The sequence below is a fragment of the Vipera ursinii genome (genome assembly GCF_947247035.1).
Source record: "Vipera ursinii genome assembly, chromosome: 15".
Lineage (NCBI taxonomy): Eukaryota > Metazoa > Chordata > Lepidosauria > Squamata > Viperidae > Vipera > Vipera ursinii.
In genome coordinates, this window is record NC_139528.1 from 7,483,196 (window position 1) to 7,510,877 (window position 27,682).

The following is a 27,682-nucleotide window of genomic DNA, read 5'->3' on the forward strand; positions in this document are numbered from 1 at the left end:
GTTTTAGCAACCAGGGCTGTACTCTGACCATCCCTGGACAGAGGGAAGGCTGGGAGATGTAGTCTTCAAGGAACAGCAGAGAGGCTGGAACAAGAAAAACAAAACAAAACCGCATTGTGCAAAGGCAGAAATGTGGGGCGAATGATCGAAGGTTTGTTACAAGCTGCGAGATGCCGTGGGTGAAGATACGGAAGGCTTCTTCCCATCTTGCAGGGCAGGGACCCCCAAGTGCACAGGGAGCCCCCTTCTCAGCTTGTTTTCAGGGCTATTTATTGATGCCTTTTCTAGGCGAATGTCAATTAATAAACAGAGTCTCGTGTTTTTTTCTACTAAACGAGTGTCTGGAATTTTGGGGAAAGCGGTACCCCATTTCAAAAGGGGAATTACCGAGTTCTGGGCTGTTTTTAATTTTTATAAAAGAATTTTATTATTTTTATAAATCATTCAAGGTAGTGAAGATGCCTAATACTCCTTTCTCCTCTTATTTTTTTCTCCCGCCACAACAACCCTGCAGGGTGGGTTGGGTTGAGAGAGAGAGAACTGGCTCAAGGTCACCCCGCTGGCTTTCATGTCTGAATGGGACTAGAATTCACCGTCTCCTGGTGACTGGCCTAAAGTCACCCAGCTCACTTTCATGTCTAAGCTGGGACTAGAACTCACCATCTCCTGGTTTCTAACTTGGCGCCTTCATCGCTAGACCAAACATTTTGACCCTGACTGACTCAAAATGAGATTCAAGCTGGTCTCAAAGGGCGTGGAGAAATTCTCCACTCTGTGTATGGTCAGAAAACACGGGTGGGGAGTCACTTTGCTTGAGGAAGAAGAATTTCACTGCTTTTGCCTGCCCAGTCTCTTCTTAAAAACTTCCAGTGTTGGAGCATTCACCACTTCCGGAGGCAGGTTGTTCCACTGGTTAGTTGTTCTAACTGTCAGGAAGTTTCTCCTGTAATAATAATAATTAATAATAATAATAATAATAATAATAATAATAATAATAATAATAATAATAATAATAATAATGTTGGAAGGGACCTTGGAGGTCATCTAGTCCAACCCCCTGCTCAGGCAAGAAACCCTATACCATTTCAGGCAAATGGCTGTCCAGTCGCTTCTTAAAAACTTCCAGTGTTGGAGCATTCACAGCTTCTGGAGGCAGGTTGTTCCACTGATTAATTGTCCTCACTGTCAGGAAGTTTCTCCTTAGTTCTAGGTTGCTTCTCTCCTTGGTTGGTTTCCATCCGTTGCTTCTTGTCCTGCCTTCTGGCGCTTTGGAGAATAGCTTGACTGCCTCTTCTTTGGGGCAGCCCCTGAGATATTGGAAGACTGCTATCCTGTCCCCCCCTCGTCCTTCTCTTCATTAAACTACACATACCCAATTCCAGCATCCGTTCCCTATATGTTTTAGCCTCCAGCCCCCCAATCATCTTGGTTGCTCTTCTCTGTACCCTGAATCAAACGGTAGGAAGTCAGGAAGGGTAGGAGACATCCGTCACTCAATCACCCTGACACTTTTTTTTTTTTTTTTAGCAAGGACAGGAAATGTGGCTTTCGCCCAGGTGGTTTGAATGTCAAGACGTGGAACTCCCCTTCCTTCGTAATCTGCTTTTGAAATTGAACATTTCGTAAAGAGCATAAAACTAACGAAAGCCAGGAGGATTTTCCTGACAGTGGCAACTATTAATCGGCGGAAGGCTTTGCCTTCAGAAGTGGTGGGGGCTCTGTCACTGGCGCTTTTGAAGAAGAGACTGGAAAATCGGTTTGTCTGCAATGGTATAAGGTCTCCTGCTTGAGCAGGGGGTTGGACTAGAAGACCTCCACAGTCCCTTCCTACCTTATGACTTGATGTGATAGATAAGATAGACAGATACAAACAATATATGAGAGAGAGAAAAGAGAGAGAGAGAGAATACTCTTCGAGTTATGGGTGCTTGATCACTGGCAATTTTTAAGGATAGAGTAGAGTAGAATGGGACGCGGTGGCTCAGTGGGTTAGGACGCTGAGCTTGTCGATCAGAAGGTCGGCAGTTTGGCGGGTCGAATCCCGAGTGCCACGTAGCAGAGTGAGCGCCTGTTACTCGTCCCAGCTTCTGCCAACCTAGCAGTTCAAAAGCACGTCAAAATGCAAATAGAAAAACAGGGACCACTCCGGTGGGAAGGTAACAGCGTTCCATGCGCCTTTGGCGTCTAGTCATGCCGGCCACATGACCACGGAGACGTCCTCGGACAAGCGCTGGCTCTTCGGCTTTGAAACGGAGATGAGCACCGGTCCCTAGAGTCGGAAACGACTAGCATGCATGTGCGGGGGAACCTTGGCCTTTACCTAGAGTAGAATAGAAAATTAGAATAGAATAATAGAAAATTAGAACAGAACAGAACAGGACAGAATAAAGAATAGAACAGAATAAAGAATAAAATAGAACAGAATATAGAATAGAATAGAATAAAGAATAGAACAGAATAAAGAATAGAACAAAGAATAAAGAATAGAATAGAACAGAATATAGAATAAAATAAAGAATAGAATAGAATAGAATAGAATAGAATAGAATAGAATAGAATATGGAATAGAATAGAATAGAATAGAATAGAATAGAATAGAATAGAATAGAATAGAATAGAATAGAATAGAATAGAAGTAGCTGGAATGGAATGGGATGGAATGGAATGGAATGGAATGGAATGGAATGGAATAGAATAGAATAGAATAGAATAGAATAGAATAGAATAGAATAGAATAGAATAGAATAGAATTCTTTATTGGCCGAATGTGATTGGGCACACAAGGATAGAAGAGAATTATTTTATTGTTATAGAACTGTTATACAACAGAAATTGGACAACCATTTGTCAGAGATGGAGGGGCTCTTGGCTTGGATAGGGGGTTGGATTAGAAGACCTCCAGCCCTAGGATTCTATTTCCTGTGATCTACAAAGTAATAAAGGCAAAAGCAGAAATAAGGGAACAGACAAAGAAAGGAACAACAACAACAAAAAAATATCCCAAAGGACATAAAAGAAAAATGAAGAAAAAGAACATTCTGATTATCTTTGCAGTAAATATTAAGTGCAATGACAAAGGTATTCCTTAGAGTATGATAGACCTCGACTTACAGCTATTCATTTAGTGACCGTTTCAAATTACAACAGGACCGAAAAAAGTGACTTATGATGAGTCTTCGCAATAACCCTCTTCCCCCCCCCCCCCGCTCCCCATCCACAGGATAAAATTTGGGTGCTTCACAACCAGCTTGCATGCCACCATCTGCAGCCTTCCCAGCTGGCTTCCAGCAAGCAAAGCCAATGGATTCGCTTAATGACCACCTGATTCACTTAACCACTGCAGTGTTCTGCTTAACCATGGCGGCAAAAATGGTCATAAAATTGGGTGCAACTCATTTAACAGCAGCAGTCAGTATCTCTCAACCTTGGCCACTTTAAGATAAATGGATGTCAGCTCCCAGCTGGCATGGATGGACCAACTCCTAGAATTCCTCAGCCAGCATATCTGGCTGGGGAATTCTGGGAGTTGAAGTCCACCCATCTGAAACTTAGCCTAGGGTGAGAAATGGTGATCTATTACCAGTATGGGATGAAGTGAGCAGTTGTGTTATACTGTCCCTGTGGCCATATATTGTATTGCAGGGGCAGATTCCTGCAGGGTCTTTCTAAGTTTCATGGAATTGCCCTACGAAGAAGTTCCCATCATCCTTGACCAGGCATCCTTGGCTCTTTTATGACTCGTGGACTCCAACTCCCAGAATTCCTGAGCCAGCCATGCTGAGGGGAAAGGGAGAGATTTTCAAGCTGAGCCATGCTGGCTGAGGAGTTCTGGGAGTTGAAGTCCATGAGTCATGAGGTAACCATAGTTCCCCCATGCTGGCTGAGGAATTCTGGGACTTGAAGTCCACGAGTCATGAAGAAGCCATAGTTTCCCCATGCTGGCTGAGGAATTCTGGGAGTTGAAGTCCCCAGGTCATGAAGGAGCCATAGTTTCCCCATGCTGGCTGAGGAATTCTGGGAATTGAAGTCCCCAGGTCATGAAGGGGCCATAGTTTCCTCATGCTGGCTCAGGAATTCTGGGAGTTGAAGTCCACAAGTCATAAAAGAGCCAAGGTTGCCTACCCCTGACCTTGACCATTAGAGCATCTGGTGGTGGTGGTGGTAACTGTAATCATAATGCTCTGAAGCAGTGTTTTTCAACCTCAGCAAATTGATGATGAGTGGACTCTAACTCCCAGAATTCCATGTGGCTGAGGAATTCTGGGACTTGAAGTCCACCCTCTCCACGTCAATGAAGTCGGGAGATGCTGGGCTAGTCTTGGAGAAAGTCTGTCTATGTGGTTGCTAGGACTCCACAATGACTGGATGACAGATTAATCATCCATCCATCCATCAATCAATGTCAGTTTGTAGAAATGCAGAATGATGGCCTTTGCATAACAAGCCAGCTTTCCTGGCTGATTTACATTTATCATGATTTACTCAGACCATCCACTGGATGGATTCTAATCATGCAGAATACAGGCTGACACGAATCTTTATTTACAGGTGGCCCTTGACGTGCGACCACGTTTGAGCCCACATTTCTGTTGATAAATGAGACAGTGGTTTAGTGAATTTCATGTCCTTTCTTGCCGCAGCTGTTAAGTGAATTACTGCAGTTGTTGAGTTAGTAGTACGGTTGTTAAGTGAATCTGGATTCCCCATTGACTTTGCTTGTTAGGAGGTCACATGATCTTGGGAAACAGCAATGGTCATAAATGTGAACCAGCTGCCAAGCATCTGGATTTTGATCACATGACCCTGGGGATGCTGCAATGGTCTAAATGTGGAAAAAACCAGGCATAGGTTACTTTTTTCAGTGCCCTTGTAACTTCAAATTGTCACTAAACAAGCTGTTGTAAGTTGAGGCCTACCTATGTCAAGACCAGGCAAACTTGGCAACTTTCAGACTAATGGACTTCAACTCCCGCATTGCCAGCCGGGGAATTTTGGGAGTTGAACTTCACAAGTCTTCAAGTTTGCAAAGTTTGGAGACGCCTGATCAAGACTACAGAGGTGGGGGTGGTGAAGTTTGCGGTACACTGTGTGTACGTGTGAAGCCAGAAATCTGGTTTATTACTTTCCAGACTGGATGGTCTGCAATGTTAGCATTGTCTTCTGCTAACCTGGCTTTAACATTTCTTGTGAACTCAGCCACTGAGCACACCAGAATATACATAGAATGAAGGCTATTGCTAAGCACATTGATTTGTGCTTCTTGATTGTAAGCCGCCCTGAGTCTTTGGAGAAGGGCGGGATATAAATGGGATTAAAATAAAAAATTAAATATATAACATATACATACATACATACATACATACATACATACATACATACATACACATATACACATATATACATACACGCTGGCTACTCCTTGTTCTTCCTAACAACATTTCCTCTTTTTAACTCATTTTTTAAAAAAACAAAAAAAAACCAGTCAGGGATGGCTATTTGGATAAATAACTGCATTTTGGGGAGGGTTTTTTTTGAGAGTTGATCCCTTTGGCAGCCCGGGGCCGGCAGCCCTTCTGTTTCCATCTTAGAAGGAAAGTCAAAATTTCCAAATTGCACCCCTGTTTTTCTCGGCACCCCTCTTTAGAGACGGCAAAACTCAAGACTTTCTTAGCGCTCCCGGAAGTACGTTCTCCTACAGGAGTTGGGTGACTCTTCTATATTTTCTCTCTAGAAGAGAATAAGGGAACTAACTTCACGCCCCGCCCCCGGTGGCGTGTTTTCATCTCCAGGTCCCCGCCCCCTTTTTCAACGTCACCCGCCAGGCTTGCCGAGCGACCAATCAAAAGAGGGGAAAGGGGCGGCGCGGCCAATGAGCGAGCCCGTCGGCCAGCCAGTCGGGCCTGGAGAGCAAAAGAAGCCGGGCGCGGAGCCGGGGAGTCGCGTGATCGCGCTGACCGGGCGAGGTGGCCCGGGTCGCGGCGGCGGCGGCAGAGGCGCCCCCCTCCGAAGACGACGACAGCCCGCACCGCCTCTCTCATCATGTCCCGGTGGTTCTTCCCGTGGTCGAGCTCGATCAAGAAGCGAGCCTGCCGCTACTTGCTGCAGCATTACCTGGGCCACTTCCTGGAGGAGCGGCTCGGCCTCGAGCAACTCAGTCTCGACCTCTACGCGGGCGCCGGACGCCTTACCCGCCTCCACCTCGACGTCTGGGTGAGGCTCTCCGCCGCGCTGGAGCGAAGGGAAGGGAAAGGAGGCGAGAAGGGCCCGGCTGGCTTCCTGGGCAGGCAGAAAACCCACCGGTGAAGCTTCCTCTCTCCTGGCGGCCTGCTGGGCCCTCTCCCTTCCCCCCCCACCGAGGGTCCTTCGGATCACAAGCCCCATCATCCCCACCCTGAGAGAGAGAGAGAGGGGCAGAGGCAGCTGCCTAAGAGGCTGGGATGATGGGTTGTGTAGTTCCAACGCCATCCCCAGAGGGGATTGAGATGGGCTTCCCCACGCGAGCATGCACCCATAAAGCTATGCTGGCTGGGGAATTCTGGGAGTTGAAGTCCACCCATCTGGCACTTGTGAAGGCACTTGTGAACTACCATAGAATATACCAGGGATCTTCAAACTTGGCCCTTTTATGACTTGTGGACTTCAACTCCCAGAATTCCTCAGCCAGCATGCCTGGCTGAGGAATTCTGGGAGTTGAAGTCCACAAGTTATAAAAGGGCCAAGTTTGAAGACCTCTGGAATATACTATCCCATGCCCGTAGATCCAGAGCTCTGTTGGGCTTGTTTTGTACATGTTTTGTACATGTGTATGTCACTGTAGAGATACACACAAATACAGAATTGTGTAGATTTTGGGGGTGGGGGTATATACGTATGCGTACACACACCCCACTCCAAAAATCTATTAATATACATGCATTTTTCTATATATTTGACATGCAATTGTGTGTGTCGATATGGGTTCACATAAACACATACCGCATACTGTTTACCAAATACCAGAAAGTGGGAGACGGTGAGTTCTAGTCCTGCATTAGCCATGAAAGCCAGCTGGGTGACTTTGGGTAAGTCCCTTTCTCCCATTCCAGCTCACCTCACAGGGTTATGGTGAGGAAAATAGGAAGAGGAAGGTGCACTGGGTATGTTTGCCACTTTTGAGTCATTTGTAATGTATGTATATTTTCCGATGCCGACAGGAAGAAAATATTTTTCCGACATAGGAAAAAACAATACACACACACACATATACACACGCATATACATACATATACACACACACACACACACACACACACACACACTGGATCGCAGTTGCGACTTGAGCCTGCTTAACGCTCCTAGGCTGGGACTGCAAGGCAATAGCAGTTAAAACCAAGGTGTACTACACCGGTCTGTCCGGAAAAAACTATTTATTTATTTATTTATTTTTCTTTCTTTCTATAAAGTTTATATATATATGTGTGTGTGTGTGTGTGTGTGTGTGTATATATGTATATATATAAAAATTTATATAATAAAGGCAGCTTACAAGTATAGAACTATGTACATGGAAAGGTATAAAATATATCTAAGTATATTTATATATTTACAAACATCACCATATAAATATTTATAGATGTCTGTCTGTACACATTTAAAACATGGGGACCGACGGTGTCCGTCAGCAGCCATAGCCTGCCGGCCCCTCAACCAGCACACACTGGGTCTCCGCAGCCCGCTGCCAATACCGGGCCTGCCCTCCAGCAGCAGGCGGGGTAGGGGAGGGGGAGGCCCGTGATGCAGACCGCTGGACGCACCTACTCGGTCCCATCTTTTTTTGCTTGCGGTTGGAGAGCAGATCGCTGCTGGTCATCTTGGCCCCCTGGCAGATCTTGCCCTTGGGCCGCGTGTCCCCTCGCGCACCCGATGCACCTTGGTCCCGTCTCGGGCCGTCGTGGCCTAATGGACCTGCACGTGCTGCTGGCGGTGGCAGCGTGCGTGCCCACAGAGAGGTGCCCACAGCGTGCCTTAGGTTCACTGCCACTGGGTTAGAACTTCATGCGAAGGATCACAAGGAGCCACCTGGGCTTGCAACGCACCTTGAAATATGAGAAGGGACTTGGGAAAGTGCGATTGGACCATCAGGCCTTCCAAGGTGTCCTGACTTCAGGAAGTCCCGGTCCTGCGCCATTAGAGCTGCTTCTGTGTTTTGAGGTGCTTGTGCTTTGGGCGTGGGAGACTCACCTGGTTGGGCTCAGGTGGCGTCACCTGTGGAATGACGAACCAGGAAACGGTGAGCAAAGGTTCCTTGTCTGTAGAAAGCAGAATTATCTTGGCGAGTCATTCTCCTATTTCTATTTTTTAGCTTTGGGGTAAAACAATACGAGCACAGGGGGTCCTCGACTTTCGACAGTTCGTTTAGTGACTGTTCAAAGTTACGACGGCACTACGACTGTTCAAAGTTACGACGGCACTAAAAACAACATCCTGGTTGTCACACGACCGTTGCAGCGTCCCCCCTGTGGTCACATGATCAAAACTGGTCCATATTTATGGTGGTTGCAGCGTCCCGGGGTCAGCGGATCCCCATTTTTTGACCTTTGGGCAAGCAAATGGAGAAGCTAGATTCACAGCCATGTTTCTAACTTAACAACTGCAGGGATTCACTTAACGACTGTGGCAAGAAAGGTTGTAAAATGGGCCCAAACTCACTGAACAAATTTCTCACACATACATTTTGGGCTCACTTGTGGTTGTAAATTGTGGACTACCTGTAGTCTTTGCCTTATGGCCACAATTGGGACTGGAGCTTAGCTGCTAAACAAGGCGGTCATTAAGTGAGCCCAGTTTTGCAAGCTTTTTTTTTGCCGTGGTGAAGTGAATTTGGTGGTCGTTAAGCAAATCTGGCTTTCCCTGTTAACTTGCTTGTGGGAGGTTGCAAATGGCGGTCACTTGACCCCAGGATGCTGCAACCATCATAGATCATAAATGGGGAGGTAGGCAGCAGATATATGTAACAACAACAGCAATAATAAGTGCAGGTAGTCCTCGGCTTATGACCACAATTGAGCCCAACATTTCTGTTAAGTGAGACGTTGAGTTTTGCCTTATTTTACGACCTTTCTTGCGATTGTTAAGTGATTCGCTGCGGCGTTTCAGTTTGTCACGTGGTTGTTAAGTGAATCCGGCTTCCCGCCCGGGGACTTCACTTGTCAGAAGGTCACAAAAGGAGATCGATCCCGTAACCCTGGGACACTGCAACCATCATAAATCTGAGTCAGTTGCCAAGCAGATCTTATTTTGATCACGTGACCGTGGGGGAATGCTGCAACGGTCGTAAGTGTGAAAAAAACGGTCCCTTTTTCCCAGAGCCATTGTTACCTCGAAACGCTCACTAAATAAACGATTGTAAGTTGAGGACTGCCTGTACAGGCTGAGCTTCCAAAATTTGATCGTGGTCACTAAACCAAAGGTTGCAAATTGAGGACTATCCTGGTGGCTTTCTGATGCCTCCGAAGGTCTTCTAGGCACCAGAGGCTGGCTAGCCCAACCTGCCTTCCATTGGCCGTATTCCAGAATGGGAACTGGATTCGTGGCCAGGTTCATGCGGTCTACATACATGAAATCCAAACTAGAATGTCTTACAGGTACAGGTTGGTGTCATGTGTGAAGCCAACAGGTGTCTAATCCGGAAGTTGGGAGGGTTCCTTGCTGCGCTGCAAGAGGAAACGGAGTAAACCGAGAGCCCGTTTGGTGTACCGCTGAAGGGGCTGGCCTAGAAACTAGGAGGCAGTGAGTTCTAGTCTAGGCACAAGGAGGGGGGCGGCGAACTAGGTGATTTTGGGGCTAACCACCAAGAGGCGGTGAGTTGTAATTCCGCCTTAGGCATGAAAATCAACTGGATGGCTTTGAGCCAATCACCAGGAGATAGGGAGTTCTAGTCTTGCCTTAGGCATGAAAGTCAAATGGGTGACTTTCGGCCAATCACCAGGTGACGGCAAGTTCTATTCCTGCCTCAGGCATGAAAGCCAGCCAGGTGACTGGGCTAATCATCAGGAGGTGGTGAGTTCTAGCCCTGCCTCAGGCGTGCAAGTCAGCTGGGTGACGTTCGGCCAATCACCAGGTGACGGCGAGTTCTAGTCCCGCTTCAGGCATGAAAGCCAGCAAGGCGACTGAGCTAATCACCAGGAGATAGGGAGTTCTAGTCTTGCTTTAGGCATGAAAGCCAGCTGGGTGACTTTGGGCAAATCACCAGGAGGTGGTGAGTTCTAGCCCTGCCTCAGGCGTGCAAGTCAGCTGAGTGATTGGGGGCCAGCCCCTCTTCTCTCAGCCCAGCCCCGCTCAAAGGGGGGGTGGTTGTGGGGAAAATAAGGGGGCAGGATCCTCCGACACGTTCATTGCCTTGAGTTCCTGGCAAAGTCGGAAGGGCGAGATCAAAACCTCAGCCACAGCCAGCCGACTGACCGGGAAGCCTGGGGCCCTTGAGTCACTGGCCGCCTTGCGCAAGAGCAGGCCGGCATCCGGGTGGAGCAAAAGGGCTCCAGGAAGTGTCAAGTGTCTGAAGAGGAATGTGGGATGTTTGTTTTGCTTGAGTTGACTCATGTGCTCCGGCTCCACGTCACTGGCTCTCGTCTGGCCGGCTGCGTGTGCAGCGATTGCAAAAAACGTTGATCTGGGTGCCTTCCAGCCCAGCCCAGCCTCTCCGTGGCCGGGCCAGAAACAGGCCATCTCCCACCAAACCACGGCTGCAAATTTAGGTCTTTGCTTCCGAGCTTTGATTTATTTTTATATTTTTTTATTTTTATTTTAATTCCATTTATATCCCGCCCTTCTCCGAAGACTCAGGGCGGCTTACAAGCTTAGCACTAGCCGTCTCTCGCTCAGGCTTGTGCGGTGTGAGGGGGTGACATGATTTTATTTATTTATTTTTATTACATTTATATCCCGCCCTTCTCTGAAGACTCAGGGCGGCTTACAAGCTTAGCAGTAGCCTTCATTCTCTGTATATGCCTGCTTATTAGGGCTTTCACACACACCCCAAGCGGCATTATTACAAAGTCAGCTTAATTGCCCCCAACAATCTGGGTCCTCATTTACAGTTCTAGCTGCCCAGGATGATGGTCATTGTTGCTTTCTCTGCCCCGGAGCCCTTCTCTCATTGCTGAGTCGCAATAAGCTTTGCTTGGTGACAGAGTTTGTGTAGAAGACTGTATCTCCTGAGCCAACAAGGAGAATGCACAGAAGAAGTGGTACTGAGAGTAGCCAGGTTTTGCACAGCAACCACACGGATACACTGAGACGTGTAAAAAAGGAAAAAAAAACTTTACTTTTAGGAGTAGCACAAGTCAAGAATAAACAGTCCAGGTCATACACGGGTAGAGAGAAGATATCAACAGTTCAAGAGTTATCCAATACAAAGTCGTCTTACCGGTCCAGAAGTTAAAAACACAGTTCTTTGGGTTTAGCAAACAGTAGCAAAACCACATTCGACAATAATCAGCAAGCAATGTAACAGAGTAACTAACACAAGAGAGAATAAGAGAGAGAGAGAAGCTATGTCTCTAGCTCCCTCTTATGGCCGTTGGAAAAACAGCGTTGGCCAATCATCACACATTTAAAGTGATACAATACAGTTTTCTATTACAACACCACAATCATAGTTTATACATATTGCCAACCCAACCAGTTAGGCCATAGTCATCTACCTAACACTTGGGTTCTTCAACCTGCAACCATTTGGCTGGCGACCGTTCAAAATTTCAATGGCACTAAAAACGTGACCTCCGGCTGTGTTTCACACTTACGACCACTGTAGCATCCCCCCCCCCGTGGTGGCGGTGTCAAAATTCAGCCCCTTAGCAACTGGCACGTGTGTATGACGGTCGCAGCGTCCTGGGGGTCACGTTCACTTAATGGCCATGTGACCAACTGAACAGCTGCAGCGATTCACTTAACAACAGCGGTAAGAAAAGTTGTAAAACGGGGCGAAGCTCACTTAACAACTGTCTTGCTCAGCAACCGAAATTTCGGGCTCAGTTGTGGTCGTTAAGTCGAGGACTGCCTGTACTGGGCGAAACTTATTTCCCCGGGCTCATTTTACAACTCGTAAAGAAACAAGTGGAGTTTGCACAATGTGCCGAGCCACACACCGCAATCGTGCTGCTGAGCTTTGTATGTTGCGCAAATATTAACTGCTGTGTCTTTCGCAGGACTGGTTGAGTGTTTGGGCCCAATCTAGACGCAGCCAATTGAATTGTGTGTTTTCCTAGTTTTTAGCTTAATTGGGTTGTGTGGCGCATCAGCTGTGATAGTTCCAAACGGAATTTATGGGTTGATTTGTTGGGTCACGGTGGCTCAGTGGGTTAGGACGCTGAGCTTGTCGATCAGAAGGTCGGCAGTTTGGCGGGTCGAATCCCGAGTGCCGCATAGCAGAGCGAGCGCCTGTTACTCGTCCCAGCTTCTGCCAACCTAGCAGTTCGAACACGTAAAAACGCAAGTAGAAAAATAGGGACCACTCCGGTGGGAAGTTAACAGCGTTCCGTGCGCCTTTGGCGTCTAGTCATGCCGGCCACATGACCACGGAGACGTCCTCGGACAAGCGCTGGCTCTTCGGCTTTGAAACGGAGATGAGCACCGGCCCTTAGAGTCGGAAACGACTAGCACGCATGTGCGGGGGAACCTTTACCTTTACCTTTACCTTTGTTGGGTCAACCAAACTGGTATTTTAACATTCCCCTAACAAACAATAAATGTAAAAGTATTTATGGTCTGCTGCCTATTTAACTGTTGGGTGAGTGCGCCCGCCCTTTGGAACGAAAACTGCCGATGGAGCTTCGGACTGCCCCCCCCCCCCCCCCGACCTTCGCTCGTTTCGCCGGGACTTAAAAACCTGGCTGTTCAAATTGTCTGGCCTGGACTGAGGGATTTTAAATTTTAAAGTATTTAATTAAATCATATTAAATTATATTAAATTAATTTTAAATTTTAAATTTTATTCTTATTATGAATTGTGGGCTTGTACTAATTTGATTCCATTTTATTCCCTCTTTGTACTGTTTTAACTGCCCTGTGAACCGCCCTGAGTCCTTTGGGAATAGGGTGGTATATAAATTCAACTAATAAATAAAATAATAAATGAATAAAAATAAGCAGTCAATTTTCTTCTGTGGAACCTAGGCAGTTCAGTTTTAGTGCCCCATTTGCTTTTGTCTTCTCCGTCCTCCAGATCCTGGTTGTCCCAAGGTTTTTTTTTTCAAGAGCCCGCTTGGACTTTCTTTGTTCTTCCTTCAAGACGTTTGGCTTCTTCCAGAACTGAAGAAGCTTCTTGGACGAGAAGTGAGACGTCTTCAAAGCAAAGAAAGGCCAGTTGCCTCTTTGAAAAAAAAGCACTTCTCTACCTCAGCGGCGTGCATTCAATTAATTAAGGACGTTTGTGTGGCTGCGCAACTCACTTGTGGAGTGACTCCAGGCACCTTTGAAAAATAAAACCCCAATAGAGAAGCCGACAACTCCGTCGCTTCCCTGGGGACGGTAATCAGAGCAGCTGCTTGCTGGGTTCCCCCGTCCCGTTGGCAAGACCACGTCTTCAGGGCCTTTCAGAAGAGCGTCAGAGGGAGGCCAATCGTATCTCTGAAGGCGGGAGGTTCCACGGGGAGGGAGCCACCACAGAGGGGGCCCTGCTTCTGGGTCCCACCAGATGGGCTTCCTTAAGAGGAGGACCCACAACGTCCGCTTACACCTCACTACGGTGGGTCAGGTGGATGTAACTGGGAAAAGAGAGTCCTTTGAATAGAATAAGAATAGAATAGAATAGAATAGAATAGAATAGAATAGAATAGAATAGAATAGAATAATAGAATAGAATAGAATAGAATAGAATAGAATAGAATAGAATAGAATAGAATAGAATAGGAATAGAATAGGAATAGAATAGGAATAGAATAGGAATAGAATAGGAATAGAATAGGAATAGAATAGGAATAGAAAATAGAATGGAATGGAATAGAATATAGAATAGAATATAGAATAGAATAGAATAGAATTAGAATAGAGTAGTGGAATGAAGAATAGAATAGAATAGAGGAATGAAGAATAGAATAGAATTAGAATAGAATAGTGAAATGAATAGAATAGAATAGAGGAATGAAGAATAGAATTAGAATAGAATAGTGGAATGTAGAATAGAATAGAACAGAATAGAATAGAATAGAAAATATGGAATAGAATAGAATTAGAATAGAATAGAATAATGGAATATAGAATAGAATAGAAAATATGGAATGGAATAGAATAGAATTAGAATAGAATAGAATAATGGAATATAGAATAGAATAGAATAGAATAGAATAGAATAGAATAGAATAGAATAGAATAGAATAGAATAGAATAGAATAGATGCAGCTGATGCAGCTCCCACAAGAGAGATGTGACACAGGTGCAAATCTAGGCTTACACAAAACCATGTTGATTGCTGCATTTTGAACTGACTGGAGCTTTCCAGATACTTTTCAAGGGCAGCTGCAAGTAGAGTGCATTGCAGTAGTCAAGACGGGAGGTGACGTGGGCGTGGGCGACTGTGAGCAGGGATTCTCAGTCCAGGCTATATTGCCCTAGACAAATTGTATTTTGGACCTCTGGGCTGGCTTTCTGCTATTTGACGCTGCCTTGTCTTCCCTTGCACAGTCCGTGAACGAGTTCCTGGAGTCCGTGGGCGCCCCGTTGGAGATCCTGGATGGCTTCATCGACAGCATTGCCGTCACCATCCCCTGGTCTGCCTTGGTCACCGAGAACTGCACAGTGGAAGTCAGCGGGCTGCAGATCACCTGTCGGCCCAAATATCGCCAAGGTGGGAGAGGGGGAACAATCGGGGCCTGCAGGCTCGAGCGAAAACCAATCCAAATAGAGCTGGAGGGGACCTCGGAGGTCTCCTAGTCCAACCCCCCCCCCCCCGCTCAAGCAGGAGACCCTCTCCCGTTTCAAACAGGTGGCCGTCCCATCTCTTCTTAAAAACCTCCAGGGATGGAACAGCCACAACGTCTGGTGGCAAGCTGTTCCACCGGTTAATTGTCCTCCCTGTTAGGAAGTTTCTCCTTAGTTCCGAGTTGCTTCTCTCCTTGATTACTTGTCCTCCATTGTTCCTTGTCTGGCTTTCTGGTGCTTTGGAGAATAGGTTGACCCTCTCTTCTTTGTGGCAGCCCCTCAAATACTGGAAGCCTGCTATATCATGTCTCCCCCCCCTCCCGTCCCCGCCCCAAGTCCTTCTTTTCTCTAGACTGGCCATTCCCAAATTCCTGCAACCGTTCTTCATATGTTTTAGTCTCCGGGCCTTCTTCTCTGCACTTTTTCCAAAGCCTCCACATCTTTTTTTGTCATGCGGTGACCCAAACTGGATGCAGGATTCCAGGTGTGGCCTGACTAAGGCTTTATACAGCGGTACTGATACTCCGTAGGGACGCGGTGGCTCAGTGGGTTAGGATGCTGAGCTTGTCGATCAGAAGGTCGGCAGTTTGGCGGGTCGAATCCCGAGTGCCGCGTAGCAGAGTGAGCGCCTGTTACTCGTCCCAGCTTCTGCCAACCTAGCAGTTCGAAAGCACGTCAAAACGCAAGTAGCAAAATAGGGACCACTCCGGTGGGAAGGTAACAGTGTTCCGTGCGCCTTTGGCGTCCAGTCATGCCGGCCACATGACCACGGAGACGTCCTCGGACAAGCGCTGGCTCTTCGGCTTTGAAACGGAGATGAGCACCGGCCCCTAGAGTTGGAAACGACTAGCATGCATGTGCGTGGGAACCTTTACTTTACTGATACTCCGTGTAGAATTTTGATTCTATGTCTCTGTTTATGCAACCCAGGATTGTATTAGCTTTTGGGGGGCTGCCGCCGCACACGGCTGGCTCCCGTGGAAGGGCGCGTCCAGCTGCCTCCTCTGCTTCCTTACCTGCCTTTCTGACCTCTCCTTTCTCCTCCCCCAGGTTCTGCTGGCCCAGAGGGCCAAAGCTGGGCTTCCTGCATGACCACCAGCATGCAGTTGGCCCAGGAGTGCTTGAAGGAGCAGATGGAGGAGCCTTCGGACCCCACCCAGCCCCTGGAGGGCTTGGAGATGTTTGCCCAGACCATTGAAACAGGTAGATTGGGGGGTGTGGGGGACAGGTGGGAGAGAGGGGGAGGTGCTGGGAAAGGGGCAGAATGGGGGAGGAGAGTCGGAGAGGGACAGCCCAGGTGGCAGAAGCCAGGAAGAAACATTTTGACCATCAAAAGAGGTTTTGCCTCAGTTCCTGGCTAAGCAGGACGGCCGTTAAGTTGCGTTTTGCCCCGTTTTAGGACCTTTGTTGCCACCGTTGCTAAGCGAAGCGCTGCAGTCGTTCAGTTAGCCACAGGTTGTTAAGCGAATCCGGCTTCCCCATTGACTTTGCCGGTCGGAAGGACGCAAAAGGGGATTGGTCACAAGTGTCGTAAGCGTGGGTTAGTTGCCAAGTGTCCAGATTTTGACCGCCTGCCCACGGGGACGCTGCGACGGTCACTAAGTGTGAAAAACTGCCAGACATCCCAGTGCGTCGTAACTTTGAACGGTCACTAAACAAGCAGTTGTAAGTCGAGGACTACCTGTATGAACGTCAGTGGAAAATTCCTCGGATTGTTTCCAAGGCTCCGTATTTAACCGGGAGGAGGATGAAAGAGACTGAAATCTTATGTACAGGCAGTCCTTGAGTTACGACCGATCGCTCAGCAGCCATTCAGAGTTCCAACAGAACTGGAAAAATCGAGACTGGACATTGCAATGGCCCCCTCCTAGTCACGTGACCACGTGTGGGGCCCTCAGCTGCTTGCTAACCCATAGTTACAGCCCTCTGCAGTCACGTGACCAGGTTATATGATGGCTTTGCCAAAACTCGGCATTCACTTGTAGTGTCCAGCAAAACCGGTCCATGGCCAACCATAGCTTTGCTTAACGACTGCTGCAAAAACGTCATAAAATTGGGTTTGGCCCAAAGTCATCCAGTGGGCTTTCATGGCTAAGGCAGGACTAGAACTCACTTCTCCTACTCATTTTTTAGTTCATAGATTTTTTTAAGGTGCACTTTTCCCCAATACCCTGAATTCTTTTTATAAATGTACTAGAATTCACTGTCTCCTGGCGATCGGCCCAAAGTCACCCAGCTGGCTTTCATGTTTGGGCATGAAAGCCAGCTTGGGGCAGGACTAGAACTCACTGTCACCTGGTGACTGGTCCAAAGTAACCAGATGGCTTTCATACCTAAAGCGGGACTAGAACTCACCGCCTCCTGGCGATGGGCCCAAAGTTACCCAGATGGTTTTCATGCCCAAGGCAGAACTAGAACTCACCCTCTCCTGGTGATTGGTCCAAAATCACCCTGCTGGCTTTCATGCCTAGGGCGGGACTAGAACTCACCGTCACCTGGTTGATTGTCCCAAAGTCATGAAATCGGGTCAGAAAGAGACAGGGTGCCAGTAGGCCAGGGGATAGAAGGGGATCCGGAGAACTTCCAGGCCACGTTCCTGCCCAGTTCAAAAATCCAGCCCTGGGGATGGCCACATCCCAGAGTAGAAACCCAATTATGGCGCCAGGGGACGCCAGTCGTTAAATAAACCGTAGCCACGGAGTGCGTTGGGTGTGTGTGTGTCGACGGGCGAAGAGACATGGACTTTCTGCAGCCCGTATTCTTCCTTGGCGTTGTCTTCTCCCAGTTCTGAGAAGGATCGAAGTGACCTTTGTGGACACGGTGGTACGTGTGGAGCACACCCCCAGAAGCGGAGAGGCCCCCGGTGTGGCCCTGGAAATTCACGTCAAAAGGTCAGCTTTACTCCTTCTCCGAATCAGCCTCTTCTGTTAACTCTTTGGGGAGGGGGGCTCTTTCCTTGGGGGGAGACCACCTCAGAGTGGGTGGTTTGGTGCTCGTGGTTTTTTTTCCTTTTCATTTCTATCAGGAGAGTCATTGAGTAAGAAGGAAGCGGCACGTCTAGGAGCCATGTTGGCTGGGGGATTCTGGGAAACGGGGGCTTGAAACCATCCGGAGGGCGCCATTATTGGGGGAAAGTCACACCTTGGTTACCTGTAGAGCCACAATGGCGGGGGGGGGGGTGTTTTCCACTGAAAAAAGGCTGTGGGATCACCAAACCGTACCAAACGCTAAGTGGCGCAGTGGCTAGAATGCGTGATTGCAGGCTAATTGTGCCCGCTGCCAGCGGTTCGATCCTGACCAGCTCAAGGTCGACTCAGCTTTCCATCCTTCCAAGGTCATTGAAAGTGTTGGAATAATTATTACTGAACTCTGTTTAAAAAATAATAAAAAAAACTTTTGCAACATAAAAAAGTGAGGACCTAGATTGTTGGGGGCAATAGGCTGACTCTGTAAACGGCTCAGAGAGGGCTGGTAAAGCGGTATATAAGTCCAAGCGCTCGTGCTATTGCTGCTTATGCCCCTTTCTGGCTTGGTTGAAAATAATCTGGTTATCTGTCATCCTAAGCCATTGTTTACCGAAACTGTGGCCTGTGCAGATGAATGACAACTGGCCAGTTTCAGCCAATGGGTTAAATCACAAACCCCTGTTTGTTTGTTTTATATTCCCATGTTGAGTGCACACAACACGTTTAACCAGGGCAGTTCACCACTGAGGGGTTGCACTAGCATGCCGTGTAAAAGCTTGGTTACTTGTCATCTGAGGGGCACCTAACTCAGATGACAAGTAACCAGGTAACCATAAAACCATGGATGGAAACTCACCAAGGAGAGAAGCAACCTGGAACTAAGGAGAAACTTCCTAACAGTGAGGACAATCAACCAGTGGAACACCCAGAAATTGTGTGTGCTCCATCACTGGAGGCTTTTAAGAAGAGACTGGACAGCCATTTCTCTGGAATGGTGTAGGACCTCCTGCTTGAACGGGGTTGGACTAGAAGACCTCCAAGGTCCTTCCCAGCTCTGTTTTGGTTGGTTGATTGTGATGGCGAACCTTTTTAGAGACCGAGTGCCCAAACTGCAACCCAAAGCCCGCTTATGCATCGTCGGGTGCCGGCTGGGCGTGGCCTATTGAGTGGGAGTGGCCCATTGGGTGGGCGCGCCTGCAGTGGTAACAGCAGACTGGCTTGGACTAAAAAGTTCAATCAATCAATTCCAACTTTTTTCCCCCCCGCGAGAAGTTGAATTTGATTGAACTTTTTTTTTTTTGCACATGGCGGCGGAGGCCTAAAGCGAAAAGATTTTATAAAACGCAGCTGAAGGCCTAGGACTGGGGCGACGGCGCGCGTGACCACAGAGAGGGCTCTGCGTGCCGCCTGTGGCACGCGTGCCATAGGTTCGCCACCACAGGATTATACAACCTCCCATAGATAAACACATGCAGTATACATCATATGACAAACGGTGCGGGGAGCTACTGTGTCTAGCCAATGGAAGAGAAGGATTAGGGGGGCACACAGAGAAGGCCTCCTCAGGGTACCGTCGGCTAGACAATGTCGGCTGGCGACCCCCAGGGGAAGGGCCTTCTCTGTGGGAGCGCCAGCCCTCTGGAACCAGCTCCACCCTGAGCTTCGGATGGCCCAAGATCTCCGGTCCTTTCGCCGCGGCCTCAAAACACTCCTGTTCCACCTGGCTGACCTAGACTGACAGGGATTTTAATTATGTTTACAATTCTAACTCTATTCTTTAATTTATTTTAATTTTGAATTTTAATTTCTTGTACAGAGACCTTTAATTGTTGTTGTTAGCCGCCCTGAGTCCTTCGGGAGATAGGGCGGGATATAAGTTAAATAAATAAATAAATGAATGAATGAATGAATGAATGAATGAATGAATGAATGAATGTTTGCAGTCTTCCAGTACTTAAGAGGCTGTCACAATGAAGAGGGGATTGATTTAATCTCCAAAGCACCAGAGGGCAGGACGAGGAAGTAAGGGGTGGAAGGTGGTCAAAGACAGATCCAACCTAGAAGGAGAAACTTCCTAACAGTGAGAGCAATTAAGCAGAGGAACGGCTTGCCTTCAGAAGTTGTAGGCACTTCATGACTGGAGGTTTTTAAGAAGAGAATGGACAGCCATTTGTCCCCAATAGCGTAGGGTCTCCTGCTGGAGCCGAGGGTTGGACTAGAGGACCTCCAAGGTCCCTTCCAACGCTATTCTGATTGCTCGGTTGGCATGTCATGTTGGGTGGGCCCAGTTTGATGTCCTATGTCAGGGGTAGGCAACCTTGGCTCGTTTATGATTCGTGGACTTCAACTCCCAGAATTCCACGCTGACGGGAAAGAGAGGTTTCCAAGCTGAGCCGTGCTGGCTGAGGAATTCTGGGAGTTGAAGTCCACGAGTCATGAGGGGACCATAGTTCCCCCATGCTGGCTGAGGAATTCTGGGAGTTGAAGTCCACGAGTCATGAGGGGACCATAGTTCCCCCATGCTGCCTCAGGAATTCTGAGAGTTGAAGTCATAAAGCAGCCTAGGCTTAGGCCAGGGGTAGGCAACCTTGGCTCTTTTATGACTCGTGGACTTCAACTCCCAGATTCCTGAGCCAGCATGTCTCAGCTTGGAAACCTCTCCCTTTCCCCTCAGCGTGGCTGACTCAGGAATTCTCGGAGTTGAAGTCCACGAGTCATAAAAGAGCCAAGGTTGCCTACCCCTGGCCTATGTGGACCCAGGATATAAGTTAATTCAGGAATTTGGGTAGGTGAGATGGGTGAAGGCAGCCAGTACCTGACCCAAACCATGGGCGCCTTGCATTAGCACGGTGGGAAATGGCTGGGGGTCTTTTTCCGACTGTCCCCCTCCTCTCTCTGCAGGTTGGAGTACTGCGACGAAGTCGTGCGGGACCCCGGACAGGCGCTCACTGTGGACATCCATCAGCTTCCGCCCTTTGTGCAAAAGATCCTTCAGCTGAGCAGCATCTTACTTTACTATGAGGAATTTGGTGAGGGCAGTGCCCGGGGCCCGAAGGTATGGCCTTGTGGGAGATTCTCCTCCCATCTTTTGGTGGTGGTGGTGGGGGTCAACCGTCCCACTCACTCATCTAGCAAGGAAAGACTCCTGACTGTTTGTTTGTGCCAAGAGTATACTTTACGGAAGCTTAAAATGGTTATAGTAGTGTAAGCTATGCCTTTGAACTATGGTGCTGGAGAAGACTCCTGCCAGTCCCTTGGACTGCAAGGCGATCAAACCGGTCAGTCCTAGAGGAGATCAACCCTGACTGCTCTTTAGAAGGCCAGATCCTGAAGCTAAAACTCAAATACTTTGGCCACCTAATGAGAAGGAAGGACTCACTGGAGAAGAGCCTCATGCTGGGAAAGGTTGAGGGCAAGAGAAGAAGGGGATGACAGAGAAGGAGGTGGCTGGATGGAGTCCCTGAAGCAGGAGGTGTGAGCCTAAATGGACTCCAGAAGATGGTAGAGGACAGGAACGCCTGGAGGAACGTTGTCCATGGGGTCGTGAGGGGTCGGACACGACTTCGCAACTAACAACAACAACAAAGCGTAAGCTGAATCTGCGGTTTTTCCTGGGCAAGCAACACAAAGGAAAGATCTATTTTCCCACCCACCCCCACCTCCTGCCATCCCCCAGTTACCTGCACATGCCCAATCAAGCTTGTATTGTTTAGGAAACAGGTTCTAGGTGCCCAGCTCTGCCTATCGTTAGACAGGATCTAAATTTCCCACACAACAACTCCAGTGGTTCAAAACCCTCTCCCCACTGCCCAGTCCGGGAGAGCCAGTCCAGAGGTGCAAAGGTGTTGTGAGAACTCCGAGCTGAGAAAGCGATAAAAAGTTGTTCTCAGACGCCCCGAGACCTTACTTCCCGGAGATGAGACAAAGCAGTTGGCCCCAGGCTCATCCCCCCCACCTCCTATTCGCCAGGAAGATTTGTTGTGGTTAGTTGCAAAGTCGTGTCCAACCCCTCGCGACCCCATGGACAACGTTCCTCCAGGCCTTCCTGTCCTCTACCATCTTCTGGAGTCCATTTAGGCTCACGCCTCCCGCTTCAGTGACTCCATCCAGCCACCTCATTCTCTGTCGTCCCCTTCTTCTCTTGCCCTCAACCTTTCCCAGCATGAGGCTCTTCTCCAGTGAGTCCTTCCTTCTCATCAGGTGGCCAAAGGATTTGAGTTTCAGCTTCAGGATCTGGCCTTGCAAAGAGCAGTCAGGGTGGATCTCCTCTAGGACTGACCGGTTTGATCGCCTTGCAGTCCAAGGGACTGGCAGGAGTCTTCTCCAGCACCATAGTTCAAAGGCCTCAATTCCACCCTGTTGTTGTTAGTTGCGAAGTCGTGTCCGACCCATCGCGACCCTATGGACCACGTTCCACCAGGCCTTCCTGTCCTCCACCATCTTCTGGAGTCCATTTAAGCTCACGCCTCCTGCTTCAGTGACTCCATCCAGCCACCTCCTTCTCTGTACCCCTTCTTCTCTTGCCCTCAACCTTTCCCAGCATGAGGCTCTTCTCCAGTGAGTCCTTCCTTCTCATTAGGTGGCCAAAGTATTTGAGTTTTAGCTTCAGGATCTGGCCTTCTAAAGAGCAGTCAGGGTTGATCTCCTCTTGGACTGATAAGAGGAACAAAGTAAAAATGGACTACATCACAGAAAAGGCCCGAGGTTCCCGCGTCTCACCAAAATGGCAGCGTCCCGGTAGGGGTCAGCGGGGACCCGGCAATTGACCTTGGCTGTCTGGAGCTTCTCACAAGGCTCAGCTGGGCGCCCATTCCGCCCCCCCCGGCCCAACCTTTTTCCTTACAGCCTGCGAACCGTCCCGCTGGTTGAGACAGCAAAGGAGACTCCTGCGCCATCTTTTACCAAGGGTATAACTTTCCTGAAAATTCCATGTGGGTACAGAAGCGGAAAAGCCAATTCTAACGTGTTCGTGTGCAAAGAGCATAAGAAACCTTACCCCTGGTCTTCCCACTGTCCATTTGTTTAGCCCAGGGGTAGGCAACCTCGGCTCTTTTATGACTCATGGACAAGCTGGCTCAGGAATTCTGGGAGTTGAAGTCCATGAGTCATAAAAGAGCTGAGGTTGCCTACCTCTGGTCTAGCCAATCGGTTACCCTCGTGTTGTTTGGGGAACGGTCTCTCCGCCTCGGGGTGCTGGATCTTGTCTGGGGCTTCAAGTCAGCACGCTTGCCTTCCTTTACCCTTCCCTCCCTCTTCTGGTTGCGAGCGGGGTGTCCGTGTGGAGGCCACCATGACACAGTCCAATTGTCATGGTTCCGATAAATGAGACAGTTCAAACAAAATGCAAGCATTGTTTATCGGAAAAGTCTTAATAATGAAACGAAACATCGGCACTCGTGGAGGGATGCCAGAATCTGAAATCTCCTCCCCGCAAACCCATTGTAACACACACACAATTTCCCCCCCCTTATCTACACGTCATAAATCACATTATCCAATTAGTTTTACATATGAGGTTTCACTTCCCATTCTGTACGCAGGCTTTTCCAATCTTCTCACAAGATTTCCTCCCCCCACAAAGGAAGCAATTAAAGTAACAGGCTGTCTCTTATATCGTCAGTGCAAAAACATGTCAATGTTTGCAGCCTTGACACCAATCTTTCGGCCTCCCTCCCCGGTGCTAGTGTCAGGCTGTCAGCTCCTGAAGCTAGGATAGGAGAGATGCAGCCATGACAGTGTGGGGGTCTATGACAATTCGCCACGGCCATCTTGCTGCAGGAGAACTCGTCGCTGGGCAAAAGTTACACTAATCATTAAAGTAACACTGGAAAAGTGCCATTAAAGAAAGGATGCAAAAGGTGGGGCGGAATGAAATGTGACCGACAAAAATTAAAGTGTTTTTTTAAAAATTTATTTTAAATAAACAGAAATGTCGGACGTTGTTCCTCAGTGAGTTGTCCCGCTGCAAGTTGGCCATGGCCACGGCAAGTTGCCTGTGGCAAGATGTCCCGTTCCCAACAGTCGGAGGAGTAGCCTTGGGCTCGGATTGGATGGCAGCTGCCGTGCTGCGAGTCCTCGGCGTTGTTTTTAGGGAAACTTTGATTTGCTTTTTTCCCAGGAGCCGTGCGATTCCGGTGGGGAAGAAGCCAGACCCAGCCCTCTGATTCAGATCGGAAGCTGCTCTGGATACACCGAGATGAGGATTAAGCTCAAGCAGAACGAGGCCTTCCCTGGAGCCAAGGTCATTTGGGCCAATGCTGGCTTGTTGGAACGCATCCGGGGAACGTGGGGAATGCGAAAACTCACGTGTTTGTGAACTGCGAACTTTTTAGCCTGCCTTTCTGCCAGGAAAAGTACAGGAGTGATTTCAGTGATTTCTCCCTGTTTGATTTTGACAGCCTCGCGAGGCAGGCTAAACTGAGCTAGTGAAGGAGAGATGAGCATAAACGTACAGGCAGTCTTCGACTTGCGACCATAATTAGAACAGCTAGAACAATTCACCAGTGGAACAACCTGCCTCCGGAAGGGGTGAAAGCTCCAACAGTGGAAGTTTTTAAGAAAAGACTGGACAGCCATTTGTCCAAAATGATATAGGGTTTCCTGCCTTAGCAGGGGGTTGGACTAGATGACCTTCAAGGTCCCTTCCAACTTCTTCTTCTTCTTCTTCTTCTTCTTCTTCTTCTTCTTCTTCTTCTTCTTCTTCTTCTTCTTCTTCTTCTTCTTCTTATTATTATTATTATTATTATTATTATTATTATTATTATTATTCTCAAAATTTCTGTCGCTAAGTGAGACATTTATTAAGTGAGTTTTGTCCTGTTTTATCACCTTCCTTGCCACAATGGTTAAGTGAATCACTACCAGTTGATTTGTCAGAAGATCACAAATCACATGATCCCAGGACACTGGAGCCGTCATAAATATGAATCGGTTGCCAAAACTTCTGAATTTTGATCATGTGATCATAGGAGTGCTGCAACGGTCGTAAGGGTAAAAAATAGTCATAAGTCCCTTTTTTCCCCCAGGGCCATTGTATCTTCAAACGGTCACTAAACCAACTGTTGTGAGTCAAGGACTGCCTGTAGTGTAGGAGAAGGAGAGGCAAAGGCAAGGGGCAGAGTCAAGAGAGGAATAAGCCTGGAGTTGTTAGTTGCCACAAGCAGTCCAACCCTCTTAAATTCTGTTAACCTTATCTAGCGCCAAAATATCGCTGGCAGTTAGTTCAGTAGATTCCTATGCATAGACACGAGCGATAAATCAGTTTTACTGGAACTTAAGGTCTGCCCCTGATCTTTCGTAATGGACAGAAAGAGAGAGAGATCCCTGGGTAAATGTGGACTTGGTCCCAGGTCTTCTTTCTATGGGTGGAACTGGCTATTATTAGGTTAAAGGTAAAGGTTCCCCCAGACATGCATGCTAGTCGTTTCCGACTCTGGGGGCCAGTGCTCATCTCCGTTTCAAAGCTGAAGAGCCAGCGCTTGTCCAAGGACGTCTCCGTGGTCATGTGGCTGGCATGACTAGACGCCAAAGGCGCACGGAACGCTGTTACCTTCCCACCGTGGTGGTCCCTATTTTTCTACTTGCGTTTTGACGTGCTTTCGAACCGCTAGGTTGGCAGAAGCTGGGACGAGTAACAGGCACTCACTCTGCTACGCGGCACTCGGGATTCGACCCGCCAAACTGCCGATCTTCTGATCGACAAGCTCAGCGTCCTAACCCACTGAGCCACCGCGGTTAGGCACCTTGAAATCAGATATCGTATATTTTAGACCAGTTCCTTGCAACAAGCCATCATTTGCTTAAAACTGGGTTGTTGAATAAATAGTCGCTCACCCAAACAAGCCACCACGAAGGGCAAGGATGGTGCAAAGCAGGTTGGAGCTGCCCTTAGGGAAAAGGTGAAAGAGCGATGAAGGAGGAAGTGATTTCCCCAGCCCCAAGATTGAAGGAAACGTGAGAAAGAAGCTCAAACAAACCACCACATTGAAGCTGTTCAGTATAAGAGGGTTAAGGAAAGAAAATTTCAAGATTGATGTCACCCTTTCTGGGTAAGCCAGGTCAACAAAGAGACATAGGAATGCTGTTTTTTTTGTCTGAAATGGTATAGGGCAGGCGTAGGCAACCTTGGCTCTTTTATGACTCGTGGATGTCAACTCCCAGAATTCCTGAGCCAACATGGGGGAACTATGGCTCCTTCATGACTTGTGGACTTCAACTCCCAGAATTCCTGAGCCAGCATGGCTCAGCTTGGAATCTTTTCCTTTCCCCTCAGCGTGGCTGGCTCAGGAATTCTGGGAGTTGAAGTCCATAAGTCATAAAAGAGCCAAGGTTGCCTACCCCTGGCCTAGGCCTAGGCCGCTTTATGACTTGTGGACTTCAACTCCCAGAATTCCTGAGCCAGCCATGCTGAGGGGAAAGGGAGAGGTTTCCAAGCTGAGCTAGGCTGGCTCAGGAATTGTGGGAGTTGAAGTCCACCAGTCATGAAAGGGCCATAGTTCCCTCATGCTGGCTCAGGAATTCTGGGAGTTGAAGTCCATGAGTCATGAAGGGGCCGAGGTTGCCTACCCCTGGTATAGGGTCTCCTACTTAAGCAGGGGGTTGGACTAGATCAGGGCTTTTCAACCTTTTCACCCACTGTTCCACTTTTAGGATAGGGCAACATCCGAGTACCACCAGTTGCCTAGCAAGGGGTCAAAAACCTGATGACCAAAAAGAAAAGGAAAAAAGGGATGAAGTACAGGTAGTCTTCGACTTACAACAGTTCGCTTAGTGACTGTTCGAAGTTACAACGGCCCTGAAAAAAGTGCCCCCCGAGCCACAGCTGAGCAAGACACCTGCCTGCCTGCCCGGCGGCGCTCTTCCTCCTGTCCGAGGTTTTCATTGTGAGCATTTCTGTTGAGGATTGACAGCGGGGGTGGGGTGGGGGGTGTTTGGTTTTTATTCCCCCCCCCTCTATCTGCTGGGTGGTTGCAGCAGGTTTTGGTCACTTCACATGACCCTGGGACACTGTGACCGTCGTAAATAGGAATCAGTTGCCCAGCATCTGAATGTAAATCCCAAGACCCTGGAGATGCTGCAACATTCCAGCTGATCGGCGCTTCTTCTGGGCTCAGAAGCGCCAGGATCAGCGCCGAGCTCCAGCTGGATCCTGGCGCTGATCCTGGCGCTTCCGCTGAGCCCCGACAGCCCTGGAGCTCCAGCCGTCTCGCTCAGGCTTGTGCGGTGCTGACACCGGTTCAGCTCCTTCCCCTCCCCTGCTGCCACTTCTCTAGGATGGTCGCTACTACCTGCCAGGTGCCGATGTACCACAGGGGGTACCCGTACCGCTGGTTGAAAAGCCCTGGACTAGATGACCTCCAAGGTCCCTTCCAACTCTGTTATTATTCTGTTTTATGTTTTTTTTTTCATTGCGAAAGCATGCGAATTTGTTGATTTTTTTTTTTCTTCTCCCGAATGCCTACTCGGTTTAGCGTCCTGGTCTAGACGGGTCTTCTTTACGGGAATTAGCCTGGTAGGGTCCAGGGAGAGAAGGAAAGACCTGGATTTTGCCCTTTCCTGCCCTGAAATGGGCAGCGGGCGGCTTCTTTGACGTGGGACGTGGTTCTTTCCACCTGCAGCTGGAGTTAGATGGGAAGATTGGATCCCTTCACCTGCTGCTCGCCCCTCAACAGATCGCGCACCTGGCGGACCTTCTCTCGTCCCTGAACCTGTCTGGTAAGCGGTGGGGGGGGTCCACCGGGAGGGCTGGAGAAGTTACGGTCTAGATCAGCGGTCCCCAACCTCCGCGGCTTGGCGACCCGGCTGTGGGTAGGGAGAGGGGA

At 48.5% G+C, this 27,682-nt stretch overlaps 1 protein-coding gene across 6 annotated transcripts in view; it reads left to right on the top strand.

The window, feature by feature from the left end:
• Positions 1-5,879: 5,879 nt before the first annotated feature.
• ATG2A (autophagy related 2A) overlaps positions 5,880-27,682 on the top strand; it is a 233,144-nt gene continuing 211,341 nt past the window's right edge. For 5 of the 6 annotated variants that reach the window (XR_014493829.1, XM_083374161.1, XM_083374162.1 and 2 more), the window contains exons 1-7: positions 5,880-6,210; positions 14,659-14,821; positions 15,946-16,098; positions 17,681-17,786; positions 20,763-20,916; positions 23,980-24,102; positions 27,479-27,575. Coding sequence is in view for 5 of the 6 variants with exons in the window: in XM_083374161.1 (XP_083230287.1) it covers positions 6,040-6,210; positions 14,659-14,821; positions 15,946-16,098; positions 17,681-17,786; positions 20,763-20,916; positions 23,980-24,102; positions 27,479-27,575 (967 nt within the window). In the remaining variant the exon portion in view is untranslated. Of the gene's footprint in view, positions 6,211-14,658; positions 14,822-15,945; positions 16,099-17,680; positions 17,787-20,762; positions 20,917-23,979; positions 24,103-27,478; positions 27,576-27,682 lie in introns of those variants that run through there. The other variant, XM_083374164.1, reaches the window with a different exon arrangement.